Source organism: Tenrec ecaudatus, chromosome 2, assembly GCF_050624435.1.
Source record: "Tenrec ecaudatus isolate mTenEca1 chromosome 2, mTenEca1.hap1, whole genome shotgun sequence".
NCBI lineage: Eukaryota > Metazoa > Chordata > Mammalia > Afrosoricida > Tenrecidae > Tenrec > Tenrec ecaudatus.
In genome coordinates this window covers 149726634-149745820 of record NC_134531.1, presented here as the reverse complement: position 1 = coordinate 149745820, position 19187 = coordinate 149726634, and the positions used below count along the sequence as shown (strand labels likewise).

At 49.1% G+C, this 19187-nt stretch overlaps 1 protein-coding gene across 3 annotated transcripts in view; it reads right to left on the bottom strand.

Moving 5' to 3' along the window:
• Positions 1–19187, bottom strand: part of ARHGAP26 (Rho GTPase activating protein 26) — a 522575-nt gene that overhangs the window by 358718 nt on the left and 144670 nt on the right. For all 3 annotated transcript variants that reach the window (XM_075541756.1, XM_075541758.1, XM_075541757.1), the window contains exons 6-9: positions 13244–13354; positions 3835–3939; positions 1773–1902; positions 27–127 (exon numbers count right to left, since the gene is read on the bottom strand). In XM_075541756.1, coding sequence (XP_075397871.1) covers positions 27–127; positions 1773–1902; positions 3835–3939; positions 13244–13354 — 447 coding nt within the window. The remainder of the gene's footprint in view (positions 1–26; positions 128–1772; positions 1903–3834; positions 3940–13243; positions 13355–19187) is intronic.

Sequence of the window (19187 nt, the reverse complement as noted above, 5' to 3'; positions counted from 1 at the left end):
CATGACATTGCATTCAAGGTACTCACCCCTTTCCCTCCTGACTTTTGGTCAAAGGGCACCATGGTGACCTGTTTGGAATCCCGCTGGTACGTGCAGTAGTGCTTCACCCAAGAAGTTCCAAAGTGACCTGCAAGGAAATATGGACCATTAGATATCTGTGCATGTCCACTGCACGCCATTCACTGCACAAACGTGCAGCCCGTAACCCACATGCTCACCGCTCCTTGAACTGCTCCTTGGCACAAGGCACTCTCCACAGCAGCCAGCCAGAGGCAAGCGGAAAGGTGACCCTCAGGCTGGAAATGGAACCCGCCCAGGGCTCTTCCCCAGGGCCCAGGGCAGACCGTTTCCCACTAGTGCTGCAGCCAACAGGCCCTACAACATAAGGGAAATCAAGGCTCCCTGGGGACACGAATTCACATTCCCAGCACCAATCTCTGTTGCAAGTTTCCGCTCTTCCCTGACAGGCGTGCAATGACTGAGCAGAGAATGCAGAGGCGACTCTGAGTGCCTTTCCCCGGTCACATCTGGGACGATGACTTCATGCTTCCCACACAGCTGCTCCCTGCAGCTCTGCCCACAGACACACCGCAATTCCGACCTGTTTCCAAGCCCCAAATTACACTTCAGCAGGACTAAATAAGATCTGGAAAACAGCCACGGCACAGAGATGCAGAATGGAGAGGACTGCAGGGGTGGAGTGGGGTGGGGGTGCTTCAAAAAGCTTGTAGAAAAGTTTCGTTGTCTCTTAATGCCATTTTTTCATGATCTTTATGACATGCCCTGATATCCGAGTCTAATTTAAAAGAATCACCCTCAGGAGTATCCTTTCAGAAAAGCCAGACAGCCAAGACGTTTGTTGTTGTTGTTGTTTTTTAACTCTCTTATCAGAGGCTTGTTTAATTACCTTTTTGCGGGGGAGGGGTGGGATTTAGTACATGTATCATTCCACATTCCAATCACTTACTTGAACAACGAAATACTATTTAAAGAAGATGGAATTATCAGCTTACAAAGGCCTCCATCAATCCTCAATGAATTCCCAGTTACAGAAAGCAGAACGCATCAACTAGAAGCAGACAAGACCCTTGGGGACACCGTCTTTCCCTGTGGAACGTTCACTATAAAAGGACTCATTTATCTCAGCCCAGGCTGATGGAACGATGTGAAGCATCAAGCACTTCTTGTACTCAGTTGCTAACCAAAAGTTGGGCGACTCAGGCCCCCCAGATATTCTTCATAAGAACAGCCTGGTGATCTACGTCTGAAAGAGAAAGTTGACAAAGCAAAACTCACTGCCAGCAAGTCAAGTCTGACTCGCAGAGACCTCACAGGACAAGGGGTTTCTGAGGCTGCCACTCTCTGTGGGACTAGAGAGCCTCTTTCTCCGGCAGAGCAGATGGTGGTTTTGCACTACATTTCTGGTTATCAGTCAGGTGCACAACCACTATGCCGCCAGGGCCCCTGAAAAAGGAATGTCACTGAATATCCGATGGAGCATGCGCCACTCTGACACCCGCGACATCGCCATGGATTGGTACTGACTCAACAGCAAGGGGTGTTTTACAACACACCCAGGCCCATGGGACCTGGCATGGAGGCTGCAGGGTGCTGCCCAAACCCCCATTTCTCCAGCTCGGGGACTAGCACTTGCTGCTGGAACACATGAGTCCACAGGGGGTGGGAGGTGCCTCCCTTCAAGAGGGAGCTGCTTCCTTTTGGACATGTGCTCCCCTTCAGAACCAAAGCAGGCGGGAGTCGCAAGCACGTACGTTTCTCCTGGACGTAGAGGTAGCCCTCCATGGTATAGGGGCTGATCGTCTTATGATCAAGGGGATTCTCCTTCATCTTTTTCATCAGCGATTCCACTTCCGACCTGGTACCTTCAAAGCGATTTCTTGTCTAGGATGAAAGAAAAATTAGCCAAATCAGAGAAAGGCAATCTTGGTTACCATCCTCAGCAAGTCAGGACATTCATTTAATAGAACCTCTAGATCTGAGACCAGTCATATAAGAAAGAGGGAAACAGCCACTCAGAAGCACACTTTGGCCAGAATGACTTTTCGTAACCATTAATATCACCGAGGGAACGTGTCAAACTGCAAATGCCCGGCCTTGCCCCGAGGGCTCCTCCAAATCCAGAAGCCAGAGCTTACACAAGCATCCCAGGGAACTGGGCTTCCCAGGGTCCTTGGGGCCTTGGATAGACCAATCCCACTTCTCCGACTGCAGGGAATGGTGCTTGCTAAAGGCACAAACAAGTGCACTGGGGAGTGTCTCCCTGGGAGGGCCTTCAAATGGGAGCGGCTCTTTTCAAGGTTACTTCTTTCCCAAGGCGGCCTGAAGTCAATGGCTAGCAAGGGGCAAAGGGAGAAAGGCTTTAATTTAGGCCACCTTTGAAGGGATGGCCCAGCTCCAGAGCTCCCCCTGGGAATGGCTGAGCATTCTGTAGCACAGTGGTTTTCTCAACCTTCCTCATGCCGCGACCCTTTCATACAGTTCCTCATGTTGTGGTGACCCCCCCCAACCATAAAATTAGTTTCATTGCTACTTCATAACTATCATATTGCTACTGTTATGAATCAGGTGACCACTGTGAAAGGATCGTTTGACATCCCTCCCCCGCCCCAAGGGGTCTCGACCCACAAGTTGAGAACCGCTGCTGTAGCAGCTGCATTCCAATTGTTTTCCCTGCTTCCCTCGCTCTCCCACAGGTATTGTCAGCACACTCTGCCCCAGTAAACCTCCTTCAACCTCCTCTTCATGTCCGAGTGTCCCTTCTGAGGAGCCCAGGCTAAGGTGGGACTGTCCTCTGGAGAACTTTACCCCAAACTCTCTAACTTCCCATCCTCTAGGACAACACAGAGTGGCAAGAAAACATTCTTGACTCCAAAGATCATGAGGGAAAAAAAGGAAAAGAAAATGGAATTCTCCCACGGACTTCTTGAAGCCCCCCCCCCCCCCAACTCATATTTGAGGCTCTTTTCTACACATGATCATAGAGAGACAAACTATCAAAAAACGAAGACAACACAATCATACACCGAGAAAGCAGGCTCAAGTCCCAGAAGCCGCAAAGCAAAGCCACCAGGAGGACTGTGTGCACCTGCAGGCCAGTTGTCAGAAAGCTGGGAAGGAGAACGGGAGTCGCCCACAAGCTAGGCTCTTCTGCTAGCTTCCCTAAGAGTCGAACAAGAGCACCTCCTGGGAGCCAGAGGCCAAAGTGTGTGCGACACCTGGCCCAGAGCACACACTCCAAGGAAACCAGTGGAGCAGGGGCTGCACGCACAAAGGGCGGCTGGGATGGGCTAGAGGTTCTAATGCCAAAGGAAATCTGGGCTCTGGGGCTAGAGATTGCAAACAGAATCAGCAATAGCCCTTCCGAAATCGCGGGAGAAGCAGATGACCATCTGACCTGGAGCCGCCACACTTACTGCCATTGAGCTGACTCCGACTCACAGCAACTCTATAGGACCAGGTAGTCCCACTCCGAGGCTATACTCTATAGGAGTAGAAAGCCCCATCTCTCTCCCATGTGGCAACTGGTGGTTTTGAACTGCTGACCTTGCGATTAGCAGTCCGATGTGTAATCACTATGCCACCAGGGCTCTTCAGGCACCCCGGAAATGACTGTCTCCCAGCTGTTTGTGGAACTCAAGGTAGACCGCACACACACACACACCCTACCCCCCTCACTTGCACTCCCAGCAAGCTAAATGGTGTCTATAGCAAGTGGACCCATGTGTGTGTGTGTGTGTGTGTGTGTGTGTGTGTGTATGTGTTGCCCCCCTTTCCTTAACCAGTAAAGGGGAGCCTGGCCCTCTGCCAACTCACATTCTGGATACTAATGGTCAGCTGTGTCTTGAAGTCGCTGAAATCCTTGGCCAGTTCATAACCATGGTGATAGAAAGTGAAGAGTCCTTGCAGGAATGCCAGGAGCTAGAAGGAAGGAAGAAGGGCAGAGGTCACACAGTTGGTTAAAAAAGGATAACTATGCAGCTGCGGCTGAGTTCCCAGATCTGCTTCAAATTCTAGAATAAGGCATTAATAATGACTAACGTTTTCTGAGCGTGTCTCGTGCACCAGGCACTGGCACGGGGCCTGCGCAGGCCCGAGTCACTGTAACTGCGGCAACCTCTCGGTACTACTGAGAGCCCTGTTTTCATGATGAGGCGGCTGAGCAATTCAGTAATTCAACCAAGAACCAGGGAACGGAGGTCAGACCGGACACCAGGTCTCTGGAGCACCGACACGCACGCTCTTGAACCCTCCAAGCCTCAAGACCTCCTGATGAAGTCAGGAATTGAGGACCGGGCTCCACTTCAGTATCCTTCAAGTGCGTCTCTAATACTAGGCTATCATGCAGAAAAGCGTGGTTCCATCAACAGTCAATTAGGACGGGAGCAAAGGAAGACGGTGTGTCCGGGGCCTACAGTCTAACAAAGTTTGATCAAAGCGAATCATCCCCGTTAGACCTAAGCCATCCTATTAAAAGATATTCTGTGTTTTCCTTCAACGACTCAAAAGTAAACATGCAGCATGTTCCCACGGTTGCACATTCTCAGCTATGAGCTCCTGTCTAAGGCTAGCTTAAATCCTTTCTGTCTATAAGGATGTCCACGTATAGTGTAGTCTTGAGTGAAACATGTTTGACACGATGCTCCAACATGCCTTCAAATTCAAGCGATTAAATGCCTTCCCCTGAGCGTTCCTCAACCATCACGTCTCCAAGCTAAAAGTGCCTTCTTCAAACCTGCCCTTATGCCTTCCCAGGCCCTTACCAAGTTCTACGCACCTTGACTCACTTCACATCTCAACCTCAAGCAGTGTACTGCATTCTCAGCACCCTGTTTGCAGAAGCCTATGGATGACAGTGAAAGCCCAAAATCCACTTGCAGGATCCCAGGTGGCTTTCAAGCCTCCACTGAACTGTTTCTGACCAGTAACCAGGGATGTCGGGCAGAGTCCATTGGAAAGGAGATCACTTCCAGTATATCTAACCAACCTAGGATAAGGCAGGCTCCCTGGGGGGCCTGAGGCTTGCCTGGGTGTGTCTTGGCCGGAGACAGGTTCAAGTCCTGAACCAGACCCTGACTGCCTTAGTCAAAGGCACTGGACCAACCAGGTAGCATCATGTACGCGTCCCAATCACGGTTGCATTCCCACATCTGTATTCCCACCCGCAACTGCGGTGTATTGGCCTGCCACCAGTCACGACTTTGTGACAGTCTCTGTATTCCCATGTCCTATTGAAGTGGCTGTGTGGTTATGGATCCTTAGATGCCACCATAACTTCATCTTGTCTTTGTCCTCTTTTGAAGACTTAATAAATGTTCTCCTTAAGTTACGTTTGAGATTTAGGGTCTTTTATAACTTAAAACAAATTTAGTCAGAAAATGGGATTCCAAAGATGCGTTTCCTGGCAGGGTCTCTGGAGGCTCGAGGACACTGGAGTCAGAGAAAGCAGCGCTAGATCCATTTCCACGTGCTGAGACTCTACAAAGGTGAGCACTCTTGGAATTGTCAGCCCATGTCCCGGGGCTTTCAGAAACTTCATTTATTCTTATGAAATCTCCCTGTGGGCTGTCTCAGCTGGGAATTTTTAGGTTTACGTTTTCCTATCTGACCTGTTGGGAAACACTTTGCTGCCTTTGAAGTTTCATTCTGGGGTTGTGGTTTTGTTCGCCCAGGCTTTGTGTGACTCAGAGAATTGTCTAAAACAGGGGTCCCCAAACTACGGCCTGCGGGCCACATGCGGCCCACCAAGGACATTTATCCGGCCTGCCAGCTGTTTTTGCCACCGCTGCCTGTCCTGCTTAGCAGACGACTCGTCCAGTGTACATAGGAATTTGTTCATAGTTTTTTTTTAAAACTATAGTCCAGCCCTCCAACAGTCTGAGGGACAGTGAACTGACCCCCTGTTTAAAAAGTTTGAGAGCCCCTGGTCTAAACGGTTGGCATTTTGTTTTAATGCTCAACAGGGGTAATTCTTGTTTTCCAGGGGAGCACTGTTGTCATGTTGTCTTGTGTAGGTTTGGTGGGGCTGAAAATAATACCTATAAATACCCCCACACCACGGAGTCGATGCTGGCTCATAGAGACCCTTCGGGCTGGGTAGACCTGGCCCCTGTGAACTTCCGAGTCCATAACTAACTCCTTACGGGGGTAGAAACACCGCCTTTCTCCCAGGCGTAGCTGGTAGTTTTGAACTGCTGACCTTTAGCTATGATACTATCATATACAAATGTATGATAGGAGTTTTGGTAGTGTAGTAGGGACGGGTTTTGTGACCCAGAGTAAAACTTGGAAAATAGTGTTCTGTTTTGTGTACATTCTTTTTCAAAGAACTCAGTTTGAATTTTATAATGCATGAGTGCTTGTGAATTGCACTGCTTTAATAGTATGAGTAATGGAGAAAGGGGGTTATTTTGACAGAGTTTTGTATGTGTAGATCAACCTTACTATCTAGACTCTACTTCAAGTGATTTGAATTAGATATTGCACAAATGTGTTTCACAAAGAAGGGCGGGAACTTAAAAGGGAAAATTAGCTTTTCCACTTTGTTCCATCCAAGCTGGTTCAGGCATGCAACCGACTAGAGGTGATTCTCAATGGAAACAGGAAAGCACTGGCAAACCAAAACGGCCCTCTGGGACCAAATGCCTACTCACAGAGCCATCAGCAGCAGCGCCAATGAGATTTTACTACCTCAGAAGTCCTGGGAAGCGGTTCCCACTCTCTCTTATGAGGTCACTATCAAGCAGAAGCAAATCACTGACCAGGTTTTTGTGTTTTGTTTTTTAAGTCAAAATGTAGATATTTTAAAGAATCCAAGAAAGCCAAAGGCATCCTATTTGAGAAAAAATGTGTGTGTATGTGTGTGTGGGGGGGTGCTTAACTAAACCTTATTATAGCAGTGTCTGAGGTACATAAATAATTTTTAAGATTAAATAATATGCTGATATTAAACTGAATTAACAAATGGTTGTTGTAATGAGAAATTCATGTTTTGTTTTTGTTTTGAGGAAAATACAAATCTATATACAGATATGCTGTTGTAAGAGATATGATAACAATGTTTGATTATCTCATTAATGGTAAATTTATTTGATATACCCAAACCGTGCTCATCTGACTAAAGTATATAATTTATGCTACATAGCATTAACAGATAACTGGTTTCTTGTCACTGAAAAAATGTTTTTGATTACTAGTTTGAAAAGCTAATTCATTCTTTGAATAGTCTAACTTTCAGGTGAAGGGTAGATTAGATTTACAAAAAAAAAAGATGGTTCTTCAGCATTGTCTCACAGATCATTCCTGGCCAGGTGAAAGTTCATGAGGAAGCATGTGACCCCAAACTACTTACTTTGTTCTTCACCCCAGCCTGGGTGGAACTGTTTCTTTATGACTTTTTATCTTACTCTCTGGAAGCCCAGTGATGCAGTGGTTAGGCACTGGGCTGGCAACTACAAGGTCAGTGGTTGAAAACCACCAACCAGCTCCTCTTGGGAGCTAGCTTAACTCCTGTAAAGAGTTTCACAGGGTCACCACAGGGTCACCATGAGTCAGTGGCAGTGAGTACGATTCTGTTTGGTTTTGAATATTCATCTAGAACAGACATGGCATCTGGATACTTTTGCCTGGAGGGCCATCTAAGATGACTCTGCCCAGGAGGTCCATCAACCCCCCCCCCCCAGGAGACTGCTGGGCATGGCGACTGTTACTGTTTTATCCCGTTGCTATGGTAGACCTTTGTGATGATCACTTTTATGTAATAACTTCAATTAGTCTTTATTAATATGTCCACTTGTCTATGGGATTAATTAACATTTACCCTTTTAGCTTGATGCCTTTACAAGTCGGCATGTCTTCATCGATTTAAAATGTGTCTCACATTCAATTAGTAAAATGTACAATGCTTCGAGTAGCAAACCCACATGAAAGAACTTGGTGTATTCTAGGGGACTAGATGAAGACAAACTTAAGAATTTGGTTAAACATTTTAGATGGACTGAAAAGCTATTTCTTTAAAATAAAAAGACAGAATAGCCAGTGTTAAATTGAGGGGTGGTATTGGTGAAAAGGGAAAAAGAAAGTTCTGTCTCGAAGCAGAATGTCTGCTCGTAAGATGGCTCAGGCTAGTTTGAGGGTCTGTGTTAAGTTGTAGAAGATTTGTGGGGAAGTAAACTTTTTTGCTTTGTTGAAAAAACTAGAAACAATGAAATATTTTAAACCCCGTATGATATTACGATGGGTTTATTCATAAGCTAGAAAAAGGTGAGTGAATCTTTCATCCCAAAATGTTACCTGAGTGATAATACTTTCTGCTTAAACAGCAGTAGAATCACAGACAGGGCATGTGATCACTTAATTCTGGCCTCCCTAACAATGCCCTGGTGTGCCTGTCTGATGCTTAGGCTCCACTGGCCACTCCCTGATTTGTGCAACTCAAAAAACCCTTTTTAAGAGGAGGTCAAGAGGACCAAATAGCCAGGCACATCGCCATGTCCTCCTGGCCACCCTAATTTAGCGGATTCTTCTACCATGGTGTTCAGTAATTTTCTATAGAAATCCATAACAGGTGGCGTGGGGGTGAGGTGACATATCTGTCTCTGACTTCATTTTTGTTGGCAGGTAAACTAGGGAGTGGTCCCATCTGATAGCATGCCCAAAGACATGTGCAATGAAGTTTCACCATTCTTGCTTCTAGAGAGCAAGCTGGTTGCACTTCTTCCAAAACAGATTTGCTGGCTCTCCTGGCAGTCCCCTGTGGTACTTTCAATTATCTCTGCCAACAGTATGATTCAAATGAGATCAATTCTCCTTCAATCTTCTTTAGTCACTGTCTAGCTTTCACATGCAGATGAGGTGACTAAAAGTAGGAAGGCTTGGGTCAGGTGCACCTTAGTCCTCAAAATGAGGTCTTTGTTTCTTAACACTGGTTATCTGTCTCTGGAAGCAGGATGTTGACCTTATGTGAGAGGCAGCCCTAGCAATGATAAGCGAAGAAGGCTTCTCACATGTCTACTCTTCTACTCTGCTTGTGGCAAGAATGCTAAGTAAAACCAAAGGATGGGCTACTCGAGGACCGGCCTAAGAAAAGTACCCCGCCCAGTTCACCAAAGAGCCCTATACTGGAAAGTCAGATAAAACATAAATGATAATAATATTGTACCAATCCGTTACCTTGACTTCCCTCTCCTTTGCACCCCCGCCCCCGCCAATCATCTCTCCAACCTATAAAAACATTGGGCAGCACCATATAAAAATCCCTAACAGAAAGCCAGCAGTCACCACACACTCACAAAATGCTCTTTTACTGAGAGTGACCGAAGACTTTGCACTCATCCTATGTATTTCGAGAGGAAGGTCCATTTCTTTCCTTCCAGAAGAGGAATAGAGCAATAGATGGCATCTTATTTTCTCCTTGAATTTCATCCTGCTGTCCTTGAATGCTGTGCTCCATCATTTTTTCAAGGTACCCAGCGATCACCTCAAGAATAATGCAGAAGCTGGGCCATGACCTCCAAGGTCATTCCTATTCACTCTGCTTTGTACACAGGGCGCCCCTCGCTCTTGCTCAGAGCATTCGAGAGCCTCCCACAGCTCGCCAGGCATGGCAGCCAGGCATGCACACCAGAGCTCCTAGCAGAAAGTTACTCATATGGGTTCCGGTTGTCCAGTCCTTTGGTAACAGGCCTTTTCTCTATGGGAAATGATGCCACAGATCTTGTTCTCACTGGCCCACCGACTGACGGACGGACGGACTGACTTCCCTCACAGCATCTTTGCTCTTGTCCTCTACCTCCTTATACACTCTTCCCAAATGCAGCGGGGACCTTTGATCCTATTTGCCGGTGGGAAGTGCAAGTCCACTCCCCCCGGGTCAGGGTGAGGCCCACAGAAGAACTCCAGAGGAGGGGAACCCGCTGCTTCCAAGAAAAGCACCCAGACACACGGAGGAACGGTTGGCCTAGCCCCGCCGGGCGCAGGGAAGGGAGTGCTGCACGTCCACAGAGCTCCTCCCTGCGCAGTTCCTGGTCTCAGCTCAGTAAAGGAAGCGCCCAAGGACACCCCACCCCCCCCCACCTCCCTTGGCCTCCTTCCCCACCCTGGCCTTCCTCAGCAGGTAGCTGCAGGCAAACCTTGTTCCTACTCCGGGCGACAACGCAGGGCATGTTTAGTTTTCCTAAAGCAACAGCAAGACCTGCCAACTGCCCCCTTGGGCACTGACTGCACGCCCTGCACTCCCGCGCCAATTCAGGCTGTTTCCATTCCCAAGGGCACAGGGACCAGAATCCTCATTCAAGCACCCCCAGATAAGGGGCCCAGTACAGTGAAGAAGAGCAACCCCGTCAGAGTTCTACCCCAGCCGTGGAGCCTCAATATGATGTCCCACAGGGGCCTGCCTCATCCTGCCGGGCCCTCTACTTCAGCAAACTGACGATCCCCCGCGTTCAGCGACTCGTGCCTCTGAACGGCACGGCCATAGCAAGCGAGACAGAAAATGCCATGCTGTGCGCCACGATGCTTTCTAGTAAGTAGGTCTCCAGGGCTTCCTTCTCCCTCCTCAACTGAGAGCTCCGTCATGAGTGAGCCTGCTGGTACTGGAACTGCTGCTGGGATCCTCGCTTCCAGCCACGGAGAAACACACGCTACCAGAGAACGAGAAACTGGCAGATAAGTGGGGGTCCTCACTGTCCATGGAATAATGTACCTATCACAGTGGGGTAGTGGTTACACGTCAGGTTGCGATCAGTATGGTCAGCAGTTCAAAACCACCAGCAGCTCCAAGGGAGAAAGACTGAGTTTTCTACCCCCATACAGTTACAGTCTTGGAACCCATGAGGGGTGACTATGAGTCAGCACTGACTTGATGGCAGTATTACTACATGACAGGAGCCCTGGTTGTGGAGTGGTTACAAGTTGGGCTGCCAACTGCAAGGTCAGCAGTTCCAAACCACCAGGCCCTCCACGGGAAAAGGGCTTTTTACTCCCATAAACAATCACAGTCTTAGAGAGTCACAGGGTCTGCTCTATGCTGTTTTACATGGTCGCTGTGAGTCAGCATCGACTCGAGGGCAGGGACTTTGGTTGTCTGGGCCTAGTACACCATGAGGAGCCCTAGTTATGCATTGGTCTGTGATTCACAAGGTCAGCAGGCTGAAAACATCAGCCGCTCCCACGTAGAAAGACGGGGGCTTTCTACTCCATGAACAGATTCAGTCTCAGAACCTCTTGAGGCCATTCTACCCTGTCCCATAGGGTCGCCATGAGTCGGCATTGACTCGATGGCAGGGAGTTTGGGTTTGTTTGACTACCACATGGGAGCTGATGAGGATGAACTGAAATCTAGGTAACGAGCTTAGCCTGGCAGGTACACTATGAGCCCGCCTAGGGAGGGGGGAGGCCAGGCCAGGACACAACGGCCCGGAGGGGAGGAATGAGGCGCCGCAGTGGGGCAGCAGTGGCGGGCAGGGAAAAGAACACTCACTACCAAGAACTAGCAGAGGCTGTGCTGCTGCTTAACGTGAGGCCGTGTTCTCTGTAAGCCAGCTGGCCTTCAGTGACGACAACCCGAGAACAGGAGGACTGTGGCCTCGCCGTCGTGAAGTCAGGGTGTCATTAACTACAATCCAAATCGTGAGAACACTGGGTACCTTGAGAAGAAAATAAAGGTTTCTAGGGGGAAGAAAGAGCATAGGGGAGGCAGGAGGAGGGAGTTCAACCCTTTTAGTCTGATTTTCCTTCCTTGGAACATTAAGATTTTATTTCTTTTTCTGAAGGTCAGTAATGTCTTGGTACTTGAAGTAACTTTCTAAGAAAAACAGAAATGAACATGGTCACTGTGTGTATGGAGATTGCTTGAATGGCTGGAAGATTCCTCTGACGGCAGCCAGCTCCAGACACACACACCCACACCCAGGTGCCCCATAACTGAGTGCTTCCCACCTGTAAGCAACCATGCACGAAGTTTCACAGAGGGGACAGCCAGCCAGCCAGCTCTGCTGTTTACTACGTGACCTAGGACAAGCCAATAAATGTCCCTGCTTCTGCTTCCTCATCTGAAAACGGAGGGAAACATGTCCCTACTCCAGAGCTGTTAAAAGAATTAAATACTATAATGTGGGTAAGGCCCTTAAAATCATACCTGACAGAGTTTTAGGGAACACCAATGATTTGACTTGATGGTTGTAGCAGTTAGGAATTGGGGTTAGCCTGGTCTCTGTGGTCTGGCGGTTAAGACCTAGTAATCTGCCCGTGGTGAAAGGGGTCTGCTCAAGACACTGCACAGCTCTGCTTTTTGCAGTATCTGCCCCTGCATCTGGTTCATCCCCTTCCAGGTCTTTGGACTTGAGTCAATGGCCTGCCATATTGCTTGCTAATCAGCAAGCCTGCCATCTGACCTGTCGACCTTGGATTCACTCACCTCTGCAGCACAAGTCTGTTTTTCTTCTGTGAGCCTTGGCTTCCCCAGTCTCTACAAAGGCTCCAACTGAACGCCTGACCCACATGGAAAACTGTCATTCCATTGAGGCAATCTAGCCAAGCCCAAAGGCCCGCATGAACAGTCCAGAAGACTCTCCACGCCACTTCGCTTAGAACCAACCCACGGTGAGAAACCATCACATGTAGCATCTTTTACACACACAAATGGGGGCATACAAAGGGGCTTTAGATATTGATTTATTACTACAATTGGATCATTGAGGGACGAAAGGAGTGGGAGAGGAAGGAAGTGAAGCTGCGGTCATTGTGTAGCAAGATGAAAACTCCTCCACCCCTGGAAACCAAATAGCTCAGCACCAGAGAGCTGGAGGAACAACTACTGCAGCCAGTGGGGACTGTGCCGTCTCGCGGCTGCTGTTGTCCAGGAAGGCCTGTGGAGAGGAGTCCGGGCAACCAGAGCGACAGGCAAAGATCCTGGCTGGCTGGTGAGTTTCTTTGTTAACAACGCAGAGCAACGGTTCTCAGCCTGTGGGGGGTTACCCCTTTGGGGTTCAACAACCCTTTCCCAGGGGTTGCCCAATTTGTAAGAGTAGCAAAATGACAGTTATGAAGTAGCAATGAAAATAATTTTAGGGTTGGGGCTTATCACCACATGAGGAACTATATTAAAGGGTCTCAGCATTGGGAAGGTTGAGAACCACTGATGTAGAGCAATTGATAAACTAGGTAGTTGGAATGGGATGGGAAGAGGGAGTATAGGTCCCTCTGTGAACCCAGAGCATCTACTTACAGGCTCCACAAACTCAAACATCTTTCTCTCTTGGACCTCTTGCACCTTGAAGACATACTCCAGGGACACCTCGTAGAAATGGTGGCGGACCAGGTCCACTTGGGTATCAGCCTACAAGTAAGACAGAATTGGAGAGGTAAGTCAGGATCGCAGGGAGCAGGCACTCCACAAGCAGGCCGGGGCACCTCTGGGGGTTGTTGTTAAAAACAAATGCAATAGACAGCATGAAGGACCAGACCGGCACCCCAAACCATCGACGTGTCTCAGAGCAGAACTGTGCCCCTGCCAGGGGCTCCCATGCCTCTGGCATGTCACCAGGCCTGTCTTCTGAGGCACCTCTGGGTGGGTCTGCACCACCAACTTCGCTGTGAGCCGTTGAGAGCGACACCATTTGTGTTCCCCAGGGAGTCCATCTGTCATGTAATCCTCGCTGTAGGCAAGGCCTCGGCCGCCCTGCCAGGGGAAGCCAGCCCCTAACACAGCATTATGGGTCCACTAGGCGCAATTGTACAGCGAAAATAAGTAAATATTATTGTAAAGTCATAGAGAGCATGAGAGATAGAAGAGAAATATTGAAATAAATGGAGTCAGACACAATTCATGGTAGCATGCTCACCTCAGCCCCACTTGGTGGTCCACATGGAGGGAGAGCGAGAGTTTAAAACTAGCCCAGGCTTTTATATTCTCTGGGAACAAGCCCCCTAATTACAGGTGAGGACCCACGTCACAGTAAGGGGCTCTGCTATTGGGAATACAGTAATGGGAGGGAGTGATCTAGGGGTATCCAGGTAATAGGAAGAGGAGGGGTTGGGGTATACATGTGGCAAGATGTGTGGATCCTAGATACAGGAGGGCAGCCTAACTTTGGATGTCACAGAGCAGGTTTGGCCTGTTCCCTGGCTCAACTGATAGAGACTATTAATCCATTGTCTCCAGCAGCAGGGAGCAGGCCCACCCCTGTGGTGTGGGGAGACAGCAGTCTGGCAGCGACTGCCTTCAGGGAAGATGTCTGTAAGCATCTGACCTCCCCCCACAGGGCACCTTTTCCTTCCTTCTGGGGTCCTGGTTGTAAACAGAACTAAGAAGGGGTTCTACGCATGTCAAATTTACAGAATGAAGCCAGCTATCAATAAGGAACGTGACTAAGGTTAGCTGGCAGAGCTGAGATGTCTGCATCAGTCTGTTGGCCTTAAAGACTTTGCCCATGGTTAAACCACTAGGCTCTCCTGCCTTCCAGGGAGGACCAAGGTTCCCCAGAAACAGGTGTTTCAGGAGGAAAACCCCAGCAGGACCGTTCCCACTCCACTCTTCCTACCGAGAGAGATGAGCTGCAAGAGGGCAGGCAACTGAGTCTGCCCGTCAGAGAAGGACATTGTCCAAAACTCTCTTTGTGGCGAGGATAAGCAGCCAACTGTGAGACAACGTGGGATGCCAGGAAAGGCCCATGCCTGGGGACCCACTTTAGCCATTGTGGCAGGGTCTGGAACCTGGGGGCGGGGGGGTTACTGTGTATGTGTGGGTGACACATGACACGATGCTATGCTGGGACGTAACTCCTGCCACCATCACCACCAGACTCGGAACCTCGCCTGAGAGCGGCGAGGACAACTCTGTCATTCCCGGCAGAGTTTTACAGAAAGCGCATTTTTTTATGATACAATAAGGAGGATACATTTTTTAATAGAAATGAATAGCCTGGCAGTGGGCAGCAAAGCACTTTGCTTTCTTAAGAAATGAAGGCACCAAGGCCCTTCTATAATGCACTGTACTAAGCACAGCCCCAGATCTTTCTGTGTCTCCTTGTCAGGATGCTTGAGAAGCCACTTGGGAGAGTCTTTTCCCTCCGTGTTCACAAATGGCAGCCTGGGGGGCTGCGGGCAGTTTTGTTTCACTTGCTATCCTGCAGGTCCAGCCCAGCCAGGGTCCTCTGGGTGATGGGCCTCTGTACAGATGACAGCCGAGAGCAGGCGCCCAAGAAGCAGCCCTACACTGTAACACGTCAGGCCACTGTCACAACCCTGCCACCGGCCATCGCTCCTTCGCTCAGCCACTGTGGGCAAAACGAGACGCTGCCCTCCTGGAGCTGAAAGTCGACAAATCAAAGAACTGTGACGGTGGCAGAAAAGGACAGCTGCCATGACAGACTGAGCGGTCACTGGAGTCTTCCTGGACTCGCGGCTTCCCCCCGGGACCACTCGCCTAGTCCGACACAGAAGCCAGCCAGCTGGGTAGCTAACTGTTGACTAAAACCACCAACTAACAGCCGCGACGGGGTGTCAGAATGATCTTAACCCCGTGGCCAGGCCTGGCTATGCAGAACTGTGCTGACACACCTTCTACGTGGGCCCCTGGCAGCTTAGTCCCACATCCCTGCCAACTTTCCATTCCTCCTAGTGCCAATCCGATCCCCTTACACCAAGGGCGGGGGCACCTGTTCCTCTGGCCACCTCCCACAGACCTTAGACCTCCTGCCTGCCTCAGCTTGCCACCAGAGATTGAATGAGTACATAGGGGTGGGTCATGCTGAAAGCAGGCCTGGCGCCTCCCTGGAGGAGGTGCGGTGTGAAGGAGCCGGGGGAAACACCTGCGAGAAAACAACAGGAGCAAAAATCTCAAGAGAGCAAGTCGAAGCCAACAGCTGGGCTCCAGTGCCAAGTCCCTCCTTGCCCAGGTAGCCCAAGTCACTCCGCTCTGGTCTCTGGGCCACAGGGAAAGAGCGAAGGTAATGGTATCTGTCCACAAAGTTAAACAGCAATGCATCCTGGCACTGTAAAGCCGATGGGATCCAACCCCTGCCTCTCCTCAAAGCTGGCCGCATTAACCCTGGACCACTCCCTTCCCTGTCTCTCCCCGCTCTCCCCCTTCCCTGCCTCTCCCCCTACATCCTAACACCACCCCCACACCTTTCTGAAGTCTGCATCAGATCCTCTCCCGTGGTCTGCAGGGCCCTGTGGGGGCTGCCTGCCCCTCCACTTAGCCCACCTCGCTGCGCTCCAGCCAGGTGGTGCACCTCCTTGCCCTCGGACTCTCCCACACTCTTCCCTGCCTCCCCAGCTCTGCACTGGATGCACCGTCTTCTGAACCACGCATCCCCTCAATAAACACCCCACCCATTTCTAGCTTCCGTGCGCACAGTGACATGTTTTCTAGGAACTGTTCTAGGTGCCATCAAGTCCATTCTGACGCAGAGAGACCCTGTGCACGACGCAGGAAGTACCGCCTATCCTCACAATTGGTCTTAGGTCGGAGCCTGTTGCTGCTGCCCCTGAGTCAATCCATCCTGTCCAGGGCCTTCCGCTTTTCCGCCGCCCCGCTCCTTTACCAAGCATGATGTCCTTTCTCCAGGGACTGGCCTCCCCTGACAACATGTCCAAAGTATATAAGATGGAATCTCACCATCCTTGCCTCTCAGGAGCACTCTGGCTGTATTTCTTTCAAGATAGATTTGCTGGTTCTTCTGGCAGTCCACTGTACTTTCCAAGTTCTCCTCCAGGACCTTATCACGATTTACATCTTGACCCAGTAAAAATATACAATTGTAGTGAAGGCTTCAAACTCATAGTTTTAATTCTGTCTCGGCCTACTTTATTTCTTAACCCGACAATAGAGATTTTGATGATGCATCTACCACCTGAAGGACATGCGGCCTCCTTCTCCACTAGCTCACTCCCTCTCACCCTTCTGGTCACCACCTACAGCTGTCCCCTCCTCAGTTCAGCTGTGACCACACTCTATCTTACACAGGCAGCCCCTGCGTGTGTCCGTCTCATCTCCTGATCACGACGTGAAATTCTCAGTAGAATATGTTGAGTGCCAAGACCTTGTCTCATTTATCCACCTTCCTACGCTCACGCCTAGTATGGTGCCTGGCACGCAGTACACATACAATAGACGCCTGCGGCTGAATAAATGAAGTCACCAGTCAGCACCAAAAGCCTGGTCCGGTGGCAACACACGCTAAGAAGAAACACTTGCAAGAAATTCCAAAGGGAAAGGGAGAAGAAATCTCAAGTGAGATGATTGGGTTCTCCTGCCAATTGCCCTGCATTCTCAGCCACTTAATTGAGTCACTGCCCCGCAGACACCTCCGTGCAGAATCGCAAGCGGGATTCCCACACGCCAGCAGACTGGACTTTTCCCCACTGTGAATAGGAAGTTTGTCAAGATTGTCTGAGACCCACCAGCCATTCTGTCCTTCCTGGGAAAAAGACACCCTTCGAGAGCTCTTGAGTTGGTCTGGTTGACCAGAGAAACAAATTCATAGACACTCATATGTGTGTAAGAGAGAGTTTTATATACAGAGTATTGTATATTAAGAAACATCTCAGCCCAGTCCAGATCAAGTCCCTATGGCCAATATTAGCTCATATGTCCGATACCAGTGTATAAATTCCTCTTCAGACTCATGGCACACATGCAAAGACGCCCAATGCAGGAAGAGCAGAGGCCAGTGCATGGAAAGTCTCATGGATCCAGTGGCAGAGGAAGCATCTCAGCGCTGGCATGGGTCTCCACATGGCTCCTGTACCTAGCTCCACGGTTCTGGCTCCATCAGCTTAGCCCCATGTGGCTTGTCAACAGGAATGTGAAGCAGAGAGTGTGTCTGTCCCCCTCCAGGGAGGAAGACAGGAGTTCCCAGAACCCTCAGGAGAAGCCCATGTCCACGCAGAGGCTTCATTGGCTATGGCCTGATTGACAGACTAGACTACTTCTTTGCTCAAGTTGACAGGAGATTATGTAACTGCCACACCTTTCGACCATAAAGATGGGTCCTTCACTCACTCCTCCACAATGTGCCCAATGCCGACACTGGCTTTCCAAGAGAAGAAGAGTTGGATGAACTTTGGTCAATGCATACTGCTTTTAAGTAAGTGGCTTAGCCATTGAAGAATGCATAGGTTTTTTCAAAGAATCCACTAGATGGCGCTGTCATACCACATGCAATTGCAAAGAGAGGTCCTGAGGAAGGTCAGGAAATTTAAATGCTTTTCATTCCGGAATCAGCGAACAGTCCTCAATAATCAAACAAAATTAGAAGAACTCATCAGACAGGGGTCAAGTATTTTTCAAAAGTTCCGGAGAGCTTGGGGTGTGTGTGAGTGTTTCTTTTTTGTTTGTTTGTTTGTTTAACAAATATGCAGAGAACCATCACGACATGGCTGGAAATGTTAAGCTAATCTTTATACCCAGTGGTACAGCAGGTTCACGCTGGTTCAGCAGAACTGATGCCTAGTTTTTTGTTAGGTTCGGCCAACTGGTTGTTAAAATGGCAGTTGTAATCAAGGTTTTAGGTGTGGAAATCGTGAATTTACATTTTTTACTCTCTTTTTTAACGTTCGCCTGAGCAGCAGTGTAATGTTCATCCCATTGATAAGTATAAAAAATTAGAACTATGCTTGTAGCATTTATTGTATCATAAAACTCACTATATTTTTTATGAAACACTACATTTTTATTCCCTAGTGTTTGTTCCTTCCGTAAACAAACATCTAAGAAATGCCAAACACCCAGCAGGGGTCATGCTGTTGTTCGTTTCAGCTTTGTGTAATGCCCCAAATTCCCGAGACAGTATACGTGAATTGTGCAACTTTTTCAAATGTTCAAAGAGCTTAAATACTGTCAGAACAACTGCCGTTACGTTCAGCAGAAGCAGAAAGATAGACGTGACCTGTTCAGAGGAGTCACCTGTTCTAATATATCAAACACAGTGGCTCTTGTCTAATGCACCTACCTCTAGAGCAGCAGTTCTCAACCTTCCTAATGCCGCGACCCTGTAATACAGGTCCTCACGTTGTGGTGACCCTCCCCCCACCATAAAATTGTTTTCATTGCTACTTCATTACTGTCATTTTGCTACTGTTATGAATCAAGTCACCCCTGTGACAGGGTCATTTGACTCCCAAAGGGGTCGCAACCCACAGGTTAAGAACCACTGCTCTAAAGG